This window comes from Nothobranchius furzeri, chromosome 13 (assembly GCF_043380555.1).
Source record: "Nothobranchius furzeri strain GRZ-AD chromosome 13, NfurGRZ-RIMD1, whole genome shotgun sequence".
Taxonomy (NCBI): Eukaryota; Metazoa; Chordata; class Actinopteri; order Cyprinodontiformes; family Nothobranchiidae; genus Nothobranchius; species Nothobranchius furzeri.
The window spans coordinates 51,869,155-51,891,277 of NC_091753.1; the positions used below are offsets into that span (position 1 = coordinate 51,869,155).

The 22,123-nt window shown below is 42.7% G+C and overlaps 1 protein-coding gene across 11 annotated transcripts in view; it reads right to left on the reverse strand.

The window, feature by feature from the left end:
* LOC107380046 (muscleblind-like protein 1) overlaps positions 1–5,382 on the reverse strand; it is a 61,748-nt gene extending 56,366 nt beyond the window's left edge. For all 11 annotated transcript variants that reach the window (XR_008563583.2, XM_070543600.1, XM_070543599.1 and 8 more), the window contains exon 1: positions 4,978–5,382. Coding sequence is in view for 10 of the 11 variants with exons in the window: in XM_070543600.1 (XP_070399701.1) it covers positions 4,978–5,151 (174 nt within the window). In the remaining variant the exon portion in view is untranslated. The remainder of the gene's footprint in view (positions 1–4,977) is intronic.
* Positions 5,383–22,123: the final 16,741 nt, after the last annotated feature.

A 22,123-nucleotide genomic window follows, 5' to 3' on the forward strand; every position in this document is an offset into this window, starting at 1 on the left:
GCCTGCTCTGTCTTCTCGATCCCCAGTGTGTCGAGGAGGATGGCTGCTTATACTGAGCCAGGATTCTCTGGAGGTTTCTTCCTGTTAAAATGGAGTTTTCCTCTCCACTGTCACTAAATGCTTGCTTAGTATGAGGATTGCTGTGAAGTCACTGACACTAGTCAGTGACTTGATGCAATTTGCTGGGTTCCTCATATAGGAAACATTATTTCTGATTGGCTTAATGAACTGACCTGTATTGGAATATTTATTATGTGAAGCGCCTTGAGACGACTCTTGCCGTGATTTGGCGCTATATAAATAAACTTGAATTGAATTGAATTGAAGGCCAGGGTGTGACAAACTGTTAAAGGTGGAAGCCAAATTTACCAACATCCCTTCTTTTCCTACCTTTTATTTCCCTCTCCACATCCTCCTGATTGTCCTTCCCTTACCCCTTTGCCACTGTCTCTAAGCCCAGATGTGTTATGAATTTATGTGCAGATAAGCAGATCCATCATTCTGTCACGAAGGCTGGGATGGGAGGTGGACTGTGGAATGCCCTGGCACAAAGAGCAGAGAAGGGCTCGTGCAAAGTGCTGTGCTCCCTCGCACATTCCCTGCTGCGCCTGCTCCCGTCCTCTACGGCTCAGCCTTCCTGTCTGCTTTCATGATCTGTGCAACGCCCCAACAAACCACACTCATCCATTTATTTTTTACATGCACCAACCAAACCAACCCAAGTCACCAAAATGTGTCAAAACATGACAGCGAGCTCAACAAAACAAACAAACAAAAGGAACAAAGAAATATGTGTGTGTAGGAAGATGGGTTCAGAGACAAATGGAGAATAGGAAAAGGACCACAAGCTGTGGTTCTATCTATTCTGGCAAAGTCTGAATATTCTCAGTACATCCTTGAAAATGAGTGGTGCGCCAACAATCTTCTTTGTTGTTTTCTTCTTGTCCAACAAGGACTCTAGACGCTCAGACTAGCATAACCAGTAGCTCAGGTTGGCATTAGCAGTAACCAGGGCTGGCATTAGCAGTAGCTCGAGCTAGCATTAGCGGAGCTTAAATTAGTGTTAGCAGTAGCCAGGGCTGGCGTTAGCAGTAGCTCGAGCTAGCATTTGCAGTAGCTTGAGCCAGCATTAGCAGTACCCAGGGCTGGCATAGCAGTAGCTTGAGCCAGCATTAGCAGTAGCCAGGGCTGGCAATAGCAGCAGCTTGAGCCAGCATTAGCAGTAGCTTGAGCCAGCATTAGCGGTAGCCAGGGCTGGCATTAGCAGCTCGAGCTAACATTAGCAGCAGCTTAAGCTAGCGTTAGCAGTAGCTAGGGCTGGCATTAGCAGTAGCTTGAGCCAGCATTAGCAGTAGCCAGGGCTGGTGTTAGCAGTAACTTGAGCCAGCATTTGCAGTAGCCAGGCATAGCTTGGGCCAGCAGTAGCAGTAGCCAGGGCTGGCATTAGCAGTAGCTTGAGCCAGCATTAGCAGTAGCTTGAGCCAACATCAGCAGTAGCCAGGGCTGGCATTAGCAGTAGCTCGAGCTAGCAGTAGCAGTAGCTAGGGCTGGCATTAGCAGTAGCTTGAGCCAGTATTAGCAGTAGCCAGGGCTGGTGTTAGCAGTAGCTTGAGGCAGCATTAGCAGTAACCAGGGCTGGCATTTGCAGTAGCTCGAGCCAGCATTAGCAGTAGCAAGGACTGGTGTTAGTAGTAGCTTGAGCCAGCATTAGCAGTAGCCAGGGCTGGCATTTGCAGTAGCTTGAGCCAGCATTAGCAGTAGCCAGGGCTGGCAGTAGCAGTGTCTTGGGCTATTTTCACAACTATTGTTGCTAACTGACACTGATCCATGTGTCTTTCAATGGGGAGCCTAAGTCACACCCATCTACTTCTGGACCATTGGTCACTGGAAGAACAAAAAAAAATGAATGCAAGTCAGTGGGGCTTAAAATGCTATTTTCTAATTCCGCTTGTTTTATATCATGGGTTTATCGATGTCCATGAATTTTGAAGACGCATTTTTGATACCAAGAAAGCGCTTATTTTTGAACGGGGTAAAACAGTATCATATGTGTGAAAATAAGTCCAGGACTGCTTCATGAAAGTGAAGTCATCGAAAATTGTAAGTCGCTTTGGATAAAAGCGTCTGCTAAGTGAATAAACATAAACATAAACATATGTTTGATCCATGCCGTGAGGCTGAAATTAGCCCCATTCACTTGCATTCATTTTTTCGTTCTTTCGGGGACGCATGAGCCAACCGGCAGGGGAGGAGACATAGGTTCCCTATAGGGCTTTTGATCGTGACGCCATCACTGTCGTGGCCGCCCTGGTGGCAGCCTACGAGTCCTTATTTGTTGCTTGTTACCACTGACAACAGTGCTCAGTCTCATTCTTGCGGCTTAAATTAATCTATTATTCATTTGATCGGTTATTTTGTGCAACTATTTTAAATTGTGGCTATGCTGTGGGGTGCAACACAAGATCGCCAGGGGATTAAAGATGGAAAATCAGCTAATTTCTCACCGTTTTCCTGCTTGGAGGCACAGCCACGAGACCAAGTATCTAGCATAACAAAGTCTCATCAGCTCGCTTGGATCGCAGCTGAAAGACGAACAAACATCACCTGCCGGAGTATTTTTATTCTAGTAAGTTACAGACGGTGTATGTTTTTTTTTTATATATCATTAATTTCCTTCAACCACGACATGCACACAGGTTGCTACACACACTCTTGTTTACTGATGAAAACTAATTTCTCATCTTCTTTTCCCCAGACTTCGAAAACAAACAAAACAAAATCAGTTGTTTTCTCCCAACATTTCTGTTATTTTAAATGTTGTGCAGCATTAAGTGATAAAACACAAACATGTTTGTCACATGTCCACCAGGGCTGACTGAGACACTGATGGGCAGAGCCGGTGGACCTCCTGAGGCATGCTGCAGCAGACAAAAAGGCGTCGATGAATGGTTTCCAATCAGTTGCTGGTCTTGAACCGAAAGCTAAAAAGTGATGTTGCTGGGACAGTTGTAGATCATTGTCAAACAAAACATCTATGCTTGAACTGAATTCAAAGTTATTTCTGACTGAATTTATAGGTTGTGGCAAGAGAGAACAAACACGACCAGTGTGGCTAGAACAGCATCTGCCTCATCTTAAGTTGTTTTGATGTCTAAAGTGATGTAAGTTGTGTTCGCGTTGTTTTATCGACAACAGAAAACTCGAAGTACCTGTTTAGTCCAAACAAATGTTTGCAGAAATATGGAATGTAAATTTTAGAGTAAAAGTCAGATTTTATGACAAATAATAATGTTAGAATGAATTTTGAGAAAATTGATTAATAAATATTTAGAAATATATATATATATATATATATATATATATATATATATATATATATATATATATATATATATATATATATATATATAATGTTACTGTGGCGTGCTCAGGACGCAGATGTCTGGAGCGCGTCAACGATCAGAGCCTTGCATGTGCAAGCTGGTTAAGGTTAGGATGGGGTGAGGGGAAGGTTAAATTGCAAGAGGGAAAAGGTCACAATTTCGTTGAATGTCCGTTTTACGGCAGGTGTCAGTACCGACGCTCTGGCACAGCGCGTCGCCTCCGCCTCGATCCAGACGCGCAGGGGCTCGTCACCTGCTGTCTTTTCCGAGGACTGCATCTTGTCATTATCACGTGACAGCGACTAGTCGATGGCAGGCATAAAAAGTCACTACAGAGCAGTGAGGTCGACTAGTCGACTAGTTCATACAACCCCTAGTAAACCAATGGATCTTTTCTAAGGATATATGAGGAACCTAGAGAGGAACATTGGTTAAATAAACACACAACCATACTGTATGAGGGACTCTGAGATATTAGATAGGGGTTCTTTACACCATGCTTTTATTTTGGTAGGCTGTTACTCTTTTGTGACTGTCTAAATTGACATGTTACCTACACATTTAGCTAAGAATGCTAAAATTTAATTTCAGATTTCAACATTTAGATGCATCTTTTAATATTTTTATGGAGCAGGACTTTGGATTTGCCTAAAACATTTCTTAATGAATCCACGTTCTTGTGATTATTGTTGAGTTTGGATCCCAGCGACAGTCTCACGTCACCCAAAGTTGATCTGAAGCCTTCATGATAAAAGCTGGTACTGCTGGCCGAACCGTAATAATAGACTAAAGTCAAACTGACTCACTGTTCTGCTCCAGTTCAACCATTTTAACAGAGTTTAGACAATATGTGGGCGTTGCCGAACACAGCCTCAAAAAATACAGCTAGCTTAAATTAAAGCCAACTCTGAATTATCATGGCAGGTTTAATTAGGAACAAACAAAAGGAACAAAGACCAGCTGTTAGCAGTCTGCAGCAGAGCTCCTAAAACTGGATTTGTGTTACTTTTCTAACTTCTCCGTCCACTCCGTTTTCCCACCTCCTTCTATCCTGGTTGATTTCTGACTTTTTTTTTTCTTCTTCTCTCGTCTTCGAGAGGAGCCGTGTGGTGGGGAGTGTGTTGTCTCAGTGCCAGGGCAAAAATAGACAGTAAATTACAGAGCCTTCAGAGAACACCCCACCATGCAGCGTGACCTCAAAATAACACAGACGGACATAAAGTCACATACAAATGTGGAATACACAGCGTGCTGCCCTACTTCTGTTTCTCAGTCTGCCTTTTGATGTAACGGTCAGGCAGATTTACTTTTTGCAGTGTGCCAACCAGCGGTCCTGCAAAGGAAACTTTGAGTCTCGTTCACAGATGTTTGAGTGATTACGGCCCCTTACACACTTAGGAATGACTTCAGGCAAGTCCTATGCCAAGCCTTAACTCAGCTACTTCTCTATTGAACATCAGACTGCTGTTAAACTAGAAACTCCTGATGAATTCTGCTGTAACTGCGGTAAGCTCACATTCTGAGTCTAACTCCAGACAATCGTCATTTTCTCTGCCGCTGATGAGCGGTTGTCGTGGGTGTTTATTATACTCACCTTGAGTGAGTCAAAGCAAGCAATGACTCTGCCATTTTCCACTTGGCAGCTCTTGGCGGGGTGGGCAAACTTGCACTCGCTGTCCGGCCGCGAGCACGTTCCTCTCTGGAATTCTCGACACACTTCCAGCGTCAGCCACTTTGTGTCCCGGATCGGTGTCACATTCACCGCCATTTCTAACCAACCAGGAGGGGTGGATTAGGAAAAGGAGGTGTCCAGCAGTTGCGTGCAAGTCCGTTTTTAACTAATAACACTGTGACGGAGGCTGAACAGGGAGGGATTAGGGACATGGGGGGAAACAAAAAGCCCGACTTCAGTGGTTCTGTCCCAAGGTTCTGTGAGGCCTCAGACTTGCCTACCACCTGCCGCCCATCCCAAGAGTGTGTTTGTGGCTTTAGCAGGAATTCCTCAGAGCCTCAAACCCGGTGCCTCGGCTGCTGGCGACCACCAAGCTCTGTTTTGTAATCTCTGGTTTATAAAAACACGCGTGCACCCATCACACCACGCCCGTTCTCTCAGTATGCCCGCTTGTCAGCTGAACTGTCAGATGAGACAAAGAGCAAAGCACATTATCGATCAGGCCTGGCCCATGATGAAAGGACGCAGGACTGAGGGAAGGAAGGGAGTAGAGGCGGGTAGTCTGGTGGAGGGGACGGCAATGAAACAATTTCCTTCCGCTCAGAGGAGCCGATAAAAGCTGTTTGTCTTCGGTATCAGGATCTGTCTGCTGAGAAGGAGGAAGCGTTCGGCCTCCGCAGCGGAGGCTTGAAGGGCATGGATACGGAGAGGTCTGGCCACAGAGCAGGTGGGTGGGGGTGGGGAGGAGGCGCGCGTCACTGGTGTGGGGACAGCCTCAGTGGATGCGGCTGGCAGTCACGGCCGTCCTGGTGCTCCTGTTGAGGCTGGCAGCTCCAGCAGACGTGGACGGGTGCAGGAGGCTTCAGCAGAGCCAAACAGCCACGAGGGTCAGCAAATGAAGGCACTTCTCTCTGCAGAGGAGCCGAGAAGAATGTCAGCAGAGCAGCAATTCACACAAGGCACAGACAAAAAATAGCATGCACTCAACTTTTAAACATGCTCTCTATTTATTCTTGTATAATCTCCTCACAGGAAGTGGACAAAGAGACAGAAAAAGACAAACAGGGGAATTTTAAATGACGGACATTCTATGTGGGTAAATAGGATTATTAATGCCATAAATATTGAAAATAAAAAGTTGTGAAGGATATGTGAGCTCATCTATGGTGAGATTAAGTCTGGACCAATCAGCTGCCTAGATGGCTCCAGCATCATCACTGGCTTGTGGCCAGGTAAGATGGCAACATATTGATTGGATGAGATCATCGCGGAAGGCAGAAAACATGAAGCCAAACTCGTTTAAATGTTTTAAGCCGCTCATGAAGTGACCTCTAAAGAGCAACAGGAAATGTGGCTCACATCTGAGCTCTGGATCCTCCGGTTCAGCTCAACAATCCACCAGAGGTCCCAGGTCTAAACTAGGAGCCAAGCTTAAGACATTACTTTACATCTAAATTGACTTCTTATCCACGTAATTTTTTCTTTTTCTTAAATAATCTAAGAGTTAGGGTTGTCATCGTAACCGGTGTAGCGGTAGAATTTGGTCTAGTTCACTAGGCTAGTAAACCTCGGTAAAAAGTTGACAATAATAATAACCGTCTTGTTTTTTTTTTTTAAATTATCTCGGTGGATTACCGTTGCTGCGGTGTAGGCGCTGTGACCCTTACCAGCCACCAGCCAAATTTTGTGATAGGAACAAATTCACTCACATACTTTGCATATTATGACATCATCAGGTGGCAGCCATATTGGATTGCATCACATTTGCAGATTTTTGTTGTATTTTTTGTTTTTGTCTTATTTTCTTAGTGTTGTTATTATTTATGATACATATATACATATTCCTATGTAAACATATTTAACTATATATATATAACTATATATAACTATATATAATATTTATTACTTTATTGGTATTTTGTTATGTTTACTGCGTATCAATCAAGAACACTGTTTTTGGTGCTTCAGTGTCATGAACACATTTCACTCATCCCTTCTTGGGTTTATTTTGCTTATTATATATATATATATATATATATATATATATATATATATATAATCCTCAATCTCAAGCTTTTCCACAAGCCCCATGCAGAACTGAATGGCAATGAACGCTTTCTTGGACAGTTACATCGTACCAGTCATTATATCTGTAGCTAGATTTCAGTTCCTCCCTCTCTAAATACTGGTGAGCATATCGGTTAGTTTCAGTTGTGGTGAGGGTCCAGAATTCCTCATCCAAAAAAACTGACACAAAATCAATGTGTTCTGAATTTGACAGATCCCTGTCTCCACAGTATCCAACTGGCTCATCAAAATGCCTGATCCACTTGGAATACTGTTCCTCTTCTCCCAAACTAACCCAGCCATCATTATTATGGTCACTGAGGCTGTGTTGGGCCACCCCCCTGCTAGCAGTGATTTTTTTCCTGCGGTTCCTCCCCCTCCTGCTGCATTTCCCGCGGTTTACACCCCCGGGGCTGAATCGATCACCAGCGGAGTTTTCACCAGCCTGATCACTGCCGTAATAAAGCTGATGGTGTGTCAAAATTGCCCTGCAAGGTAGTTTGATATTTCAGTTCTTCGGGGTCTGATAATTGATGCTTAATCTTAACAAATACAGAATATAAGAAGCGACCACAGCAGGTATAACTATATCTGGTTTTCACACACAGCTCACATATCTGCTCACTCAACAATATGCATTAAAGGTGGGGGCGAATCTTGAGCTGTGAACACCTGATGGTCGTGTTTTTGTTCGCTATGCTAACTGTGCCCACAGTTAGGAAAAGCCAGTAGCTTAACGCCTACTGGTAGTCATGACGTCGGGCTAACTGTTAAAGCAGGCTGCTGTGTGTGAGTGCACCAACAGTTTCATGTTTAAATGCTGCAAGATAACAGACAAGTGGAAATGTTTTGTTCATTTAGATGCAGTTTCCACCCCAGCTTCAAAGCTGCATTAAGTTTTGTAGAACCAAACCATCCAGTCAACGGGGCGTGCAGTTACAGCAGCTGCTCGCTCGGGGCACTTTTGCTCTGAACAGGATCTAAATGAAGCTCCAAACACAAAGAAGAACGCCCAGCCCTGGTCAGACCTCGGCCCAATCCCAATACTCGCTCTTGCACCCTCGCGCCCTTCAATTGCACGTTCCCGGACAGGAGTGCGAGTGCGTAGGGTGTCCCGATTCTCAAGTGCGGAAGTTGACCACGCCCTCATTGCACCCTTAATCTGCACTCCAACCAAGGCTGCAGTGATGCGGACCTCAGGCAAGGGCATTACCCACAAGTCATTGCTGCAGGAGAAAAGGCTCAAGTATATGTATTTGCTAATGAAATTAGTTAATTTTAGGACGATTAGTTGATGCTCTAAAACTTTTAGACAAAGCAGCAATAAATGTAAATTCATTTTTTCAAATAACTGTTTGGCTGTTTGTTTAAAGGTTGTTAATAAAGGTTTTTGAAAAAAGTATCACAGCGACCAGCATCCCGGCATGTGTTGCAATCGATGACGCAATGCCCCGTCTCATTTTTGTAATTATTTACACACTTGTATACTACACACTCGAACCCTACTGTGCACTTTCTCCAAGTGCTCTTTGCTGATGACCGCAGTGCGAGTATTGAGATTGGGCCTAAATCCATCGTCCTCACTCTGCCTGTTTACAAGAGCAAACAGGGAAGCCACAAGCTACTGAGAAGTTCTACTCCTCTGACCTGAGCAGGACTGCTCCACGTTCACCAATGAGATGTTTGATTGTTTACTTCTGCTTCTTTGGGCCAGCTCCTTTCTCTCTCTCATGTCTTCTCTTTGCTGCTGCTCAAATTCAGTTTGCTTTCACTCTGAGGAAACTGCACCAGGGTTCAGGTGCAAGTGAACTGGGACTTGCGTTTTCAGACCAGAGTAGAGTCCACATGTTTGGTCCACACCAGAGTTCAGTGAACCTTCACATCTACCCAAACAAGGCTGCCAATCTGAAGGAGCAATCTCTGATCTGGACCAAGCGGTGCTGGTGCGGAAAATGTCCCAACTGATGACAACATGTCAGTGTTCTAATCTTCTACGTACACACGGGGAAAACACCTGTGTTGATCATTTGAATGAAATCTGTAAACAGATTGTTTGGTTGAGTTTTTTTTTTATGTTTTATCTTCACAAATAACTCAAGCCTGGAGGATTCTGCCATGCGGTGGAGTTGCTAATGCTAACAGTTAGCTTCTACTAGCTATGTCCGCTGCTGTTTGCAGGACGCTAAACCAGCTACAGCCGTGCCCTTCACCAGCCAAGATGGATGAGTTCATGACCACTAAGTGACAGTGTGACTTAGATCTGTCAGGTTTTTCTAATCTGCACATTTCCGTGTCTATTTTCTATCAGAAGCTGCAGGAAACGGGGTAGAAGACTTTTTTCACATTTAGCACTCATAACTCAGAGTGGTCGATCATATAAAAAAATTACAAGTAAAAACTGTTTGAATAAAGTTTGGAGTAGTTAGGATTAAATATCACAATTATGTAAAAGTTGAAGGTCCCAAAAATAACTACATTATTTTTTACTCTCCCGTCAAAACAAAGTTACAAAGGTTTAAAGTGTGGATGTTTTCAGTTATGTTTCTAACTAGGAAATTACAAGTCATCCATAATCTCAATCAGAGCCAAAGAAGTGTAAAACATTATATATTAATCACTTTTTTAATCAACTAAATTACTTTAGAACACAATCAACTTAGAATTTTACTGACTTGGTTCATGAAATTTTATTTTTTTCATCATTCTGCAATGTGACTTGTGAAAATGCAAAAAATAAAATAAAATAAAAATAAAAAGATGGTTTAAGGACAATAATGAGTGAAAAAAGGGCAGAACAAATAAAAATGCTACTTGGTTTAACATTGATTGCATTTTTGCCCCAATCTTGTCTCATTTGGGGCCAGCCACTCTCTGAACTACTTTTCCAATCTGAAGCTGGTATTTTGGGCAGGGGGTGATGCTATACACACACACACACACACACACACACACACACACACACACACACACACACACACACACACACACACACACACACACACACTTGGACAGGATTCTTCTAGCAAAAAAAGAACACCAATAATAAAAGAACACCGAAGGAGAATATCACTGCCCACACCTTAAATATAAAATTAATAAATGAAAGATCTGATTTTCCTTTTTTGTTTCTCTCATCCTGGTTTGTTCTGTTTCATGTTAAATCACTAAAACTCAAAAACAGAAAAGTTTCAAGGGCAATGGCAAAACTTTTAATTTTAAAACTCATTTATTCAAGCCATTTCAACCATTTCAGGTCTTTAATTTGATATTTTTAGAAAAATGATAGCACTGGTATTCAGGGGAGGATTAAGGTGTACAGGGGCCCATAGGCTACACTTGTTCGGAACCAAAAATGCTTGATCGCAGCGAAATATTCTTATCCTATATTCTTATTCTTATCTGCAGATGTTTATCTTATTTTGGGCTGTTAAACAACAAAAATGTTAATCTAATTAATCATAGGGTATTTGTGAATTAACCATGATTTACCAGTATTTTCTGGCATTTTCATCCATTTCACCCCAACAGCAGGATCCGCGTTTAAGTTAGCATCCACCATCAGCGTCACCTGGCTAGGACCTTCTGCCGGGCTCCCATCAGAAACTACTTGAAGCAGGTCTGCCTCTGCCCCCAAGTGGACAATATCAGCTTCTCTGTGACTGCTCGTTCCCTCCTTTGAGCTAGCATCATGAACCTCTGTCGCTCCAGCTAGCATAGCTCCGCAGCCTCCATCGTGAACGTCTTGTTTTTCTATAACCTGCTGTTGGGTCCAGCAGCAGGTTTAAAATATCCTGACAATTTTGGGATTTTCCGCAGAAGATTTTTGTGATTTTGTTCTTTGATTCTTTCCGTTTTTCTTTTCTGAGCGACGCTCTCATATTTTCTTTCTGACATTTTTTTCATTCTCCCTCGTTAAGTGCAGCAGCCTATGATACATGAATGTGACGTGTCACGTGACACGTTACTTAACTCAAGACCGCCACAATGTTTACCCAATCAGTGTCGCTTATGATTTTGTCGGCCAATACAGTTGAAGAATATTCTTGCATGTAAATTTAAATAAAATCGTATATTTTTGGCTGGCCAATGGGGTCCCCAGAACACGCGTGGGCCCCTAGGTTTAAGCCATATCAAGCCTGTGCATTAATCCGGGCCTGCTGGTATTGGATTATAATACTTGTATTAAGATGAAAATGCAACAAGAACAAGAAAATGCCTGATTTTATTGGGCACAGCTGCCCAAAGCTTTTTATTTATGGACTTTCTTCATACCGCTCCCTGACTTTATTCAAAAAAGAAGGAAATAATGTTGTTTTGTCAGTTTTGTACGTGAAGTAAAAACCAATTATTTCACATGTTATTGTACAAACCCCAAATAAAACTCTGAGAAATGTATAACTCTTCTCTATTTGAGGTGTTTCTGGGCAGCAGAGTGAAGGAAAGTGAACAGTTAAAGAAAAGAACACGCAGCTCACCGCAGCGCTGCCAATGCTTCTTCTGAGGTCATGCATCTAAAGCAGAAAGGAAACGTGAGATCAGAGCAAAAGCCCTCCGAATATCCAGTGGTGCTGTAATGAGAGAAGAAATGAACTATTCTGCATTGACTGCAAGAGCGAAAAGAAGTTCAAAAGCTGAAAAATTCCAACAAATTTGATTGGACAAACTTGTCCCTGCATCCAAAAGCAACAATGTGCTCATTTTATTATCATCCTCAAGGCAGTTGTGTTGTTTTTTTGTGGCTGTTCCAGGCAATAGCGGTGAAAACAGCCAGTTCTATAAATGTGGCCTCCACTTCCATGCGCGTTATTAGTTCAACACAGGAGAGTGAATCAGAGCTGAAGGCACGCGGCTTACCTCAAAAACACAAGATTGAAACAAATGAGGTATCAAATGTGGGGAAAGACTTCAGCATCGGGGAAATATATCAATGAAGGGTCCTTCAATGAGCATCTTAGCATTTGTGAATAATGCATGTGGCCATTTCCCATAGCCAGAGGGCGGAGGTATTAATACACCGTCAGATGAAGCAGCCAAAGCAATAGGTTTAGTCGCAGAGGTATATGGAGAGGGTTGTATCCGTGAATGCACCACATGTCCAAGCGACACTAGGAAGCATTGGCTGAATATTACGTGCAGAACGTTAAGTATAATGTAAAGGACTGACGCGTCTGATTTTATGCTAATTTGTCCACTAATATTCCATCACTTCTTCAAAATGTAGAAAATGTCACATCCTGTTGGAACACCATCACTGTAGCTTTGCTAACACACACAAACAAACACACATGTGCAAGCAAATTGAATAACTTTAATATGCAATGAGGTGGCAAAAGTTGATTTATGTCCGTCATCAATCAACAGAAATAGTTTTTATACAAATGACTGAAACAAAGCTCTTGACTAAAAATGTTAAAACAAATTGTCCAGCATTTGAGGTGAAATGTTCACAAGCATATTTTATTTATGCTGATGACAAAGTCTTACGTTTCCATAAAACATATCAACATTCTTCATCTTCTCGCATCACACTTTCACTTTAACATGTAAATGTTCTGCTCCATAAGGCAGTAATGCCTGTTTCTGGTCCTGCAAAGGCTAATTTCCTCAGGGTTCAAATCACGGGGGAGCTAGGGGGAGTCTGGCTCCCCCGAAGCAAGAGGAGCTCCCAAGAAATCCTCAACTGACACACCCAGAGGGAGCCCAAAAAGTGATCCTGTTCCAATCTATCAAACATTACTTATGTGAACTCTCAGCGTACCGGGACATTCGGGCATGCTGTGTGTACTGTGATAACGAGTGAATGCCCACTTATAGTTTTTGCAGAGTTTGATGACTTGTCCAGTAGCTCATTTAACCTTTTCATTAGGCGGGTTGGAGAAGGAGACCACTAGACGGCCAACCAGATCCTGAGATGTGAAGCTGGATCAAACATCCTTCACCTCTAGAAGCTGGTTCCAGTACTGGCTTCAAGGGCCGCCAACTCCATGACAACAAATGGGGTATTTTTCAGATTAGGAAATCATCATCTGCTGTACACTGAAAAACAGCAAATTAATATTTAAAGAGCAAGTCATCCCTAAATCAACTTTTTTAAATGAACAATATAAATGTGTTTCTAATAGTGCTGCAGACATGTGTAGTCAATAGTTTTGCACTTTAGTGCATTTTTGTTAAAATTTAAGTTTTCTGCCTAAAACTGTCAGTGTTGTGCCGTTGTCAGGTAAAAACTCTGTTCTGCATTTGAAATAAAATCTGCCATCGCTATTGGCTGAGAGGTACCCTAGAACGTTAGCTGGTACCATATGATGTCACAGTGTCGTTGTAAGCCTGTGTGTGTGTGTGTATTTGTTAGCGGCTCCGCCCTCTCGGTCTGCCAGGCAACAGCATTTGTTGCATTTTTCAATCAGGAAGTGGGAGTTGAGTAAGAATCTGGTAGGGGGTGACTTGCTCTTTAATGCATGTTCATTTTGAGTCAACTTCAACAACTTGAAATAAAATCAGCAGAGTTAAGAAAATATGCTTGTTTTCAGGTGTCATTTTAACCGGGGACGCCGGGGACATGTCCCCGGCAAAATTTGTGATTGGCAGCTGTGTCCCCCCCACTTTAAAAAATGCCTGCTGATGAGGATTTTTGTTTTACCAGCTCAGATCTTATACCAGGGGCCGGCAACCTGTTCCCATCAAAGAGCCATTATTACCCGTTTCCCACAGTAATGAAAACACTGGGAGCCACAGCGGCCGCAGCGTTGTGGGCGGGGCCTACCCTCAGACAGCAGAGCGCTGCTCACAACAGATGACAGCAGCCGGTACCGGTCGCTCGCATGGGCGTCGCACCCGTGGGGGATTCAACACCCACACTTTTCCTTTTGTTTTGCTCACCTCCACACCAGTCTGGTTTCTTTACGTCACACTCTCTCTGTTTGCCTCATCTCCTTCTTCACCTCCCGCTTCTGACAGCCGGTGTCGGGTTTCCGGGAGAGCAGGAGAGGGAGGGACGGAAGAGCTCGACTGAATTCATAATTTTACATCTTGACATTAGCTGTACAAAGTCTGAGTTTGATAAAGTGAAGAACAACAATTTGCAGAGGTTTATAACTGGCGCGGCGCCAGGTTTTCATTTTTTGGTGGGCCACGGTAATTCTGGACGGACCTTAATAAGCAGTGACTTAAGTGAAGCAGGCAGGTCGCGCTAGAAAATTTAGTTTAAAAATACGTCATAAATGTTTTCCCCCGTCATTTTTATTTCTAAAATATGAAGAAAAAACTCCCAATTTAATTTTCATTCATTTGTCATTAATATGTAGTCTACACCCATGCTTTAAGTGGACCATCTTCCAGTAAAAGCAAAGTATCCAGCCCACCTCTCCAAATGCGTAAAATGTGCATCAGCCGCTAGTTAGGCGCGCCGCGCGCACCGTCAGCTACATCAGCCCAGACAAGAGCAGAGCAACTAGAGAAAGAAGAGAGGATAATTGTGTCTGGATGTGGATGGAGATTACATTTTACAGCAGCCTGATCATCATTTAAATACGTAACCCATCACCTGTCTTCTAGTCCACGCTATCAACATTATTTTAATCTGTGTGTGTTTATGTGTGTGTTTTCCACTTCAAACACTGGTCTAACCAACCAGACCAGCGTGTCCAGTAACATATTAATGTTACAATTAAACAGTTTCACTTTATGTAGGCTAGGAATGTTTCACCTGCCGTGGCCCGACCGCTTCTGCTCCACATAAACTTTGTGCGTGATCAAATGTCTCTACAGGTGCTTTCTGAGCTGAAGAGCTATTCTGCCTCAGACTGGATGCGTCATGCGTCTCCATATTAGAGACGGGAACAAGCGCTGTTCAGCCAAAGTTTCATAATTTCATAAAAAGAAAATTTTTCCAAGTGACACATCCCTCAAAGAGACCGGGTTTCCAGACCGCTTCAGTGGGAGGAAATCTTATCGCATGCACCGTGGTTCTGCGCTGCGCTGCGAACCCCTCTACAGATCTTCAGCCCACTGTCCACCGTGGGTGCTCCGAGCCGCGCTGAACACTGTCCAGTATAAAGCTCTGATGTTCTGATGGGAATCAAGTTACCTCTGCGATGTGCGTAACGATTAAAATGTCAGCTCATCCATGCGCATCAGTGTGCGTCGGGGTAATTCTTTCAAAACAACCAACATCCTTGAGTTCATCCGTCAATATGTGGCAAGGTGGAGAAACGAGGGCCCGGGCGGGATTCGATCCCCAGACTCCCGGGTGAGAGTCATACGCTCTAACCAGTCAGCCAAAGGGACAACCCCTTGGCCAAGTAGCCAGGGCGCATTATCTATCAGGACACTGTGACAGGACACTGCCACACCTGATTATGAAACTTTGGCTGAATAGTGCTTGTTCCTGTCTCCAATGTGGCGATGCATCCAGGAGCCGTCTGAGGAGAAGCCCAGAATCTGACATCCTCCAGCTCAGGAAGCGCCTATGATTACGCGCAAGCGTGACGCGTCAACCCGGTCTCACAGTAAGACCGGGTTGGACCTGTTCAGGTTTACGCAGACAATCTTTACATTTAGAATTGGCATACAGATGTAAAATTAATGCAGTAACATATAAAGCTTTTTATTTAAATATCCATTCATTATTTTACAAGCACAGAGAGCCACATCAGATGGATGGAAGAGCCGCATGCGGCTCCAGAGCCGCCGACCCCTTTGCTAGCCTACTTTATTGTCCCCAGCAATTTTTAAACCCCACTCAAGTGTATGGTTATTGTCCCCAGCAATTCTGAAAACAAACTGACGCCCTTGCTTGTTTTACATCAGTGTCTAAAAACACAAATAAAAACATTAAAGATCTGAAACAGGATTCTTTTCTAAATTAAGTTTTGCTCATTTAAAATGTGGGTGCAGCTAATCAACAAATGAAGGATGAGCTAATTATTCAAACCTTAGTGTGATCAGCTACGATGTTTTTGCACTCCATGATTTTCTCTCATATAGACTATTGCATCACAACCTGGTCATTCACTGGGGACACTCTTTTAAAACCAATAGAAATATTATTCAATAAGTCTATAAAAATCTTGGCTCAAAAGCCTTTGTCATATCACCATTGTAATATTTTGGCAAAGTACAACATGCTTAATTAAATTTTTTTTATTAAGTTCAAAAATAGTTGTTTAATCTACAGAGCACTTAATGGACTAGCTCCACCTCCACTTTCCGCATACGTGAAATTAAGACCAGACAAAGGCTATGGTACTAGAGCCTCCACTAGAGGAGACCTTCAGATCCCCTACAGGAAAACGACGTTCGGACAAATGGTACTGCCCGTTAGAGGGAGTCGATTTTGGAACAACATCCCAGCGAATATCAGAGAGTTTGCCACTTATAGCACCTTTAAAAAGCACCTCAAACTACATCTTAAAGGTTCCCAGACTTGTTTGCATCTTTAGTTATTCTTATTTTTTGTTAGTCTGTTTTAATGGAATGTTTCTATCTGACTGTTTTTAAATTGTAGAGTGTTACTTGTTTTACTTAGTTATCTTGTTGACGGACTACAGATGCAAATTAGCAACTATGCTATAATCTGGCCCGTTTACGATCAATACAATGTATTTGATTGTTTATTAATGTGCATTGTCCTGAATAAAGAATTTAATTGAATCCTAAATAATAGTGAATTCATTTGTTCATACGTGCCAATCCTGTTTTTTTTTTCTTTGCTTGCTTGACGTAGCTGCAAGTCTGAAATTAATGTGCACTACTTGGCATCATAAATGTGGAATGCCACCGTTAAGTGAAGCCACATTTGGCTCTGCATGTGAGAGCATTACACAGAGAGAGAACCGTGCTGAATAACAGCCACAGATCTAAAACACCTATTCACCTCGGATGATTCCTGGTGAGAAAAACAATGAAACTGGGTGAGAAAGTTGGTTTCCTGTGCTCGAATTCGTCTAACAGACAGTGAAACAGAAACGTGACCGGGGAAAAGAGGACACTATTTCCTCCCAAGTCAAAATTCACGAGTCACGGTGTCAACTGTGAACTTTCCAAAAATCCTCAGCTGTCTAAAGGTTCTGGATGGGACACGTATAAATCTGATTTATCCGTGATGAAAGACAGGTCAAAAGTTGACGGTGCAAGGGGTTCAAGCCAAAACAAGAAAAAGAGAAATGAAAGATCTGATTTTCTTCCATCCTGGTTTCTTCTGTTTCGTTAAAACTCAAAAACAGAAAAGTTTCAAGGGCTTTGGAAAAACCTTAAAATTTAAAACTCCTTTTTTCAAGCTATTTAAACCATTTCAGGCCTTTAAGCAGGTATTTTTAGAAACATTAGAGCACTGTTATTGGATTATAAGCCTTATATTAAGCTGAAAATGCAACAAGAAAAAGAAAATGCCTGATTTTATTGGGCACAGCTGCCCAAAGCTTCATGACTTTATTCAAAAAAGAAGAAAATTATGCTATTTTGTCAGTTTTGTACATGAAGTAAAAACCAATTCTTCCATATGCTGTCGTACAAACCCCAAACAAAACTCTGATTTTTCTATATTTGATTTGTTTTTTGGGCAGCACAGAGAAGCAAAGTCAACAGCTAAATGCTCAGGGCTCAAGTCAAAACAAGAAAAAAGAGGAAGCAAAGATGGAGTGAGAGAAGGAAAGTCAGTAACGTGAGAGGTTAAAGGGCGCTGACTGCAGCAGCAAAAACCAGATGCTGGACGCTTCGTATTACACAGCATCACCAGCTGACGAGGATATCGTCTAAAAGCGACCTGAGCTGCCCTTTTTACGGAGCTCGGGTAAGGTGGGGCGAGGGAGACGTGTCTGCGGGAGACGAACGGAGTAAAGGAGAGACGAGTGGAAAAGCACAGAGGCCAGAGAGAGAGTGAAGGGAGGCAAACAGGAGTGATTAGGATAAGAGGTAGAGTTTCATGTCAGGAAGTGAGAAAGAGGAGAGAGAAAACTGTAAAAAAAGGCAAAACGCAGATTTTATTTTTGATCAGCTTTGATCATGATCATCCTTGTTTGTCGCTCTCTGGTTCCACCCATTTCCTACTTTTTATCTTCACCTGTAACTGTCCCAGTCTGTTAGAAATCCACTGGTCTTCTACGGTGCACCCCCGGTCTCATGTGGCATAAACAGCTCATGAATGGGGCTCATCTTTTATAGCTGTCCTGATTTTCTTTGCCCACTATCCCTGCACCCTCCGTCTCTCCCTGTAGCACCGTCTCTCATCTCATTCTTGTTCTCACACCTTATGCTGCAGCTGCACAGCATTGTGCTGCAAGGTCATTGTCACCACGGCGATAGGATGGACCGCGCTTAAAGCAAGGACGGAGCAGTTAATGCTGTCGTGTCCGGTCTCACATCAGAGCAACATGGTGGAAAATGCATGGAAAGCAAAGCAGGGTTTTAAACGATGCCGTGGCGCTCCTTTATTAGCCTTTAGTGGTTAGATTAGATTTTAGCACCAGAAAAAGCTGCTAATGACACAAATATACTCAAAGGGGAAATTTCTCGGGTTTAAAACTGATGATAAAACATCTCAAATGAGTTGAAATGTATGATGCTGAGTTATTATTACCAAGCCACCAAAGCATGCTTTATTATAAACGCCATTATGTCCCTTTTTTGTTCAAGATGTGGTGATAAATGGCGATAAAGATGTGATTCGAGCCACGACGAAAGGAATAGAACATAAAAATAATAATTCTAACATTATTTATGAAACTTGTTTTTATGGTTGGATGTAAATCAAAGGGCTTTATAGCTAATAAAAACAATTATCAGAAAACAAAAGTAAGGGAAAAAAGCAGATGAAACTCAGTCAATGATGAAATAACTCGTGTTAAAGGTTGAATATGGAACGATTTATTAAAAAGTAAAAAAAAAACCTCCACAGGACGTTTAGAGGTGTGCAGAATGAAGGTACAGTATAAAGCTATATTTAAAAAATATTTATTTTGTTGGGGACCACACTGGGTTTTTGTTTACATCTACCAGCCAGTAGAGGGCACCAAACAGTCCGCTTGGCACAGCGAGGCTGGCACTGGAAAATGGCGTACTCGGCAAGTCAAGCAGCTGCTTCTGAGCCCAGAAGGTGTCGTTATCCTTCTCAGAAGAGGAGCGACAATAAAAGATCTAAAACCAGAGTGAGTTTGGGTGAAGCCTGAACCGATGGACCCAAATTTGACTTACTGACGGCAAACCTGGTGTCCTGATGGCTGGATACATTGTTCTATTGTTGCAGCTACAACCTTCACACACTAGATGTCGCTTTAGTGTTCGTGTTCCATATTGGACCTTTAATATAAAATATAGAAATGATTTAATTTAAGTTTTAGTTTAACTTAATTTTTATTGTTGCTGATCCTAAAAGTTTCACAGTAAAAAGTATTATTACTGGTATTATTGAATTATTGATACTAATACTACAAATAATAATAATAATAATAATAATAATAATAATACAAAATAATAATAATAACAATAATGATAATAATAATAATAATAATCTGACCTCTCTTAGGTCGTTTTATAATGAAATTTCTTTCTACAAACATATTTCAAGAAAATAACAGAGTCCTACAATAACACCTTAACTTATTAAAAATACAGATTAAAAATATGTTTTTACATTTATACAGAGGCTTTCTAACAGGCTGACATTTGATTTGATAGTTTAATCTTTTTAAAGTTTTTCTTTTTTTTCAGTGCACAGCTCTAGGCGAGCTGAGTCACCCCACAGGGCTGGGTTCCTTTAATGGGACGTCAGAGACAGTCTGGGGTTTTCTCAGGTCATGTGGAGCACAGAGTAGCACTTCCCTCCTTGTTGCTGCCAGCTGTCAGTCAGCTGTGTGTGTGTGCTGAGAGGTGAAATACTTTTTACATAAGAAATAAGTTATTTTTTAAGATGAAAAGCAGACAGCCAATGCTTTCATCGCTGTATTTACCGTAATAATAAGCGTGCTTGAACCTAGCAGCCTGCTGCAGACTCATTACAACACCAGGTAACTAGCTGGCATTCACCTGTCAACGTTACTTTCAAAATAAGAGAGCAGGAGAAAATAAGTAAAACACACAGACACACACACACACACACACACACACACACACACACACACACACACACACACACACACACACACACACACACACACACACACACACACACTCCTCAACGTTTTTCTTTTCTAAGTTTGAAGCTCAATCAAAGCCGACTGGTTTCTTCTGTGAATGGCCACAGTTAGAGTGTCTTATTGAAGCTTTTTGTAGCACGGTGTTGCACTTCATGGACGGTCCCTAGGTCAGTGATCCTCAATCCTGGTCCTGGAGGACCCAGCATATTTACTAGTAAATATTAAAAAAAAACATTATTTAAGGTGTAAAAGTTGCAGAATGGGACTTTAACTGCATACACTGTTCTTGACACTCCGACTAGTAGTTAGCTCATCAGTCCTATAGGATGTAAATGTAACTTCTCCATTCAGGAAGCTGCAAAAGATAAGGAGGTATTGGGTGTTTCTCAATACCAAGGAACCTTGCCTTGATGTCTTGGCCCCACCCCGGTTGCCTAGGAGATACGTCATCGGGAGCCGCCAAGACGTGTTCCAATATTCATGTTTATTCAATTAGCAGACACTTTTATCCAAAGCGACTTACCATTTATAACCTGTAGGGCATGTTGTGATCTGTGGGGGAAACCGGAGCACCCGGAGCAAACCCACGCATGCATGGGGAGAACACGCAACTCCACGCAGAAAGGCCGCAGCCGAGTTTCGAACCTGCGACCTTCGTGCTGCGAGGCAACAGTGCTAACCACTGCGCCACCATGCAGCCTGTTCTACCATGTTCTACCGAGGCGTGTGTTCTCCGTTTGTTAGCCGTTTAGCTAGCTGAGCGAGGATACATGTGAGGTGTCTTGTAGCCTAGCCTTGGTCAAAAATTACCCACAATACATCTCGGTACTTTCAAAAAGACGGTGGATCAGAAGCCGGCAGCTACTTCGGGGACAATTTTCAAGCTTTGGTGGCTAGCGGGTAGTAACTCACTTATATATTTAATTTAATAAACATAACCACAATTTAAAAAGTAAAAGGCTCGTTATATATTTATATTGAGACTAATATATATAAAATATAACGTTATCTCCTGTGTCACGTGACGTTACGTGACCGCCGTGGAAGCCGCGGTCACGTGATGCAAGTCTGTTCCCATTTAACCGTTTTCTTTGACCAAGGAAGGATCGTGTCCTCACAAGACATCGCCTCGCAAGGCAAGACGCCTTGACATTGAGAAACACCCGTTGTTAAAAAATCACCACAGTCGCCATCTTTTCCCCCAATAACTCCTTCCCTTTCCTACATATTTTTTTCTACTTGTCCTCAGATGGCCGCTCTGCCCTATCTAAAGAGGAATCCCACCCGCAAACATGGCTAAAAGGTCAGTCGATCTTCTGCCGTATGAGTTGCACATATTCAAATATGCAGCTATTTCTCATATGCTGTCTCCATCTCACACAGACACAAAAACAAACTCCATCCCTACCTCCCCTCCTTCAGCTGTGAGGCAAACAGAGGGGAAGACAGACGACGAGTGCAGTCAAGTGGCACGTATGCAATCTGTTGTCTGCACGGTGGCATCAGTGCAAGTGTTTAAAGAGCCTCGTGCGCACACAGAGCGATGCTTTTAGTGGACAAGAGATCCCACATGTTTAACCAGATGAAGAGGTGCATGTGTTGCACAGACAGAGATAACTGCACATGTTGTGCAGACGTAGCTGTGCAGGTGCGCTTCCTTCCTGCCTTCGCTGCAGCGTTGCTACCTGGCTGTTGTGACGCGACTGTGGTGTAATGCAGCGGCAGCAAGGGTGTCACTGAGTTCATGGACATAAAGCAAACCACAGCCAGACTAGTCTGCTCCTCTCAGGAATAGCAATGGAGGAGGAGCGTGCACGTGGGTGGCAAGATTGAGGACGATTTGGAAACTGAAAGGGAGGAAGAGACAGAAA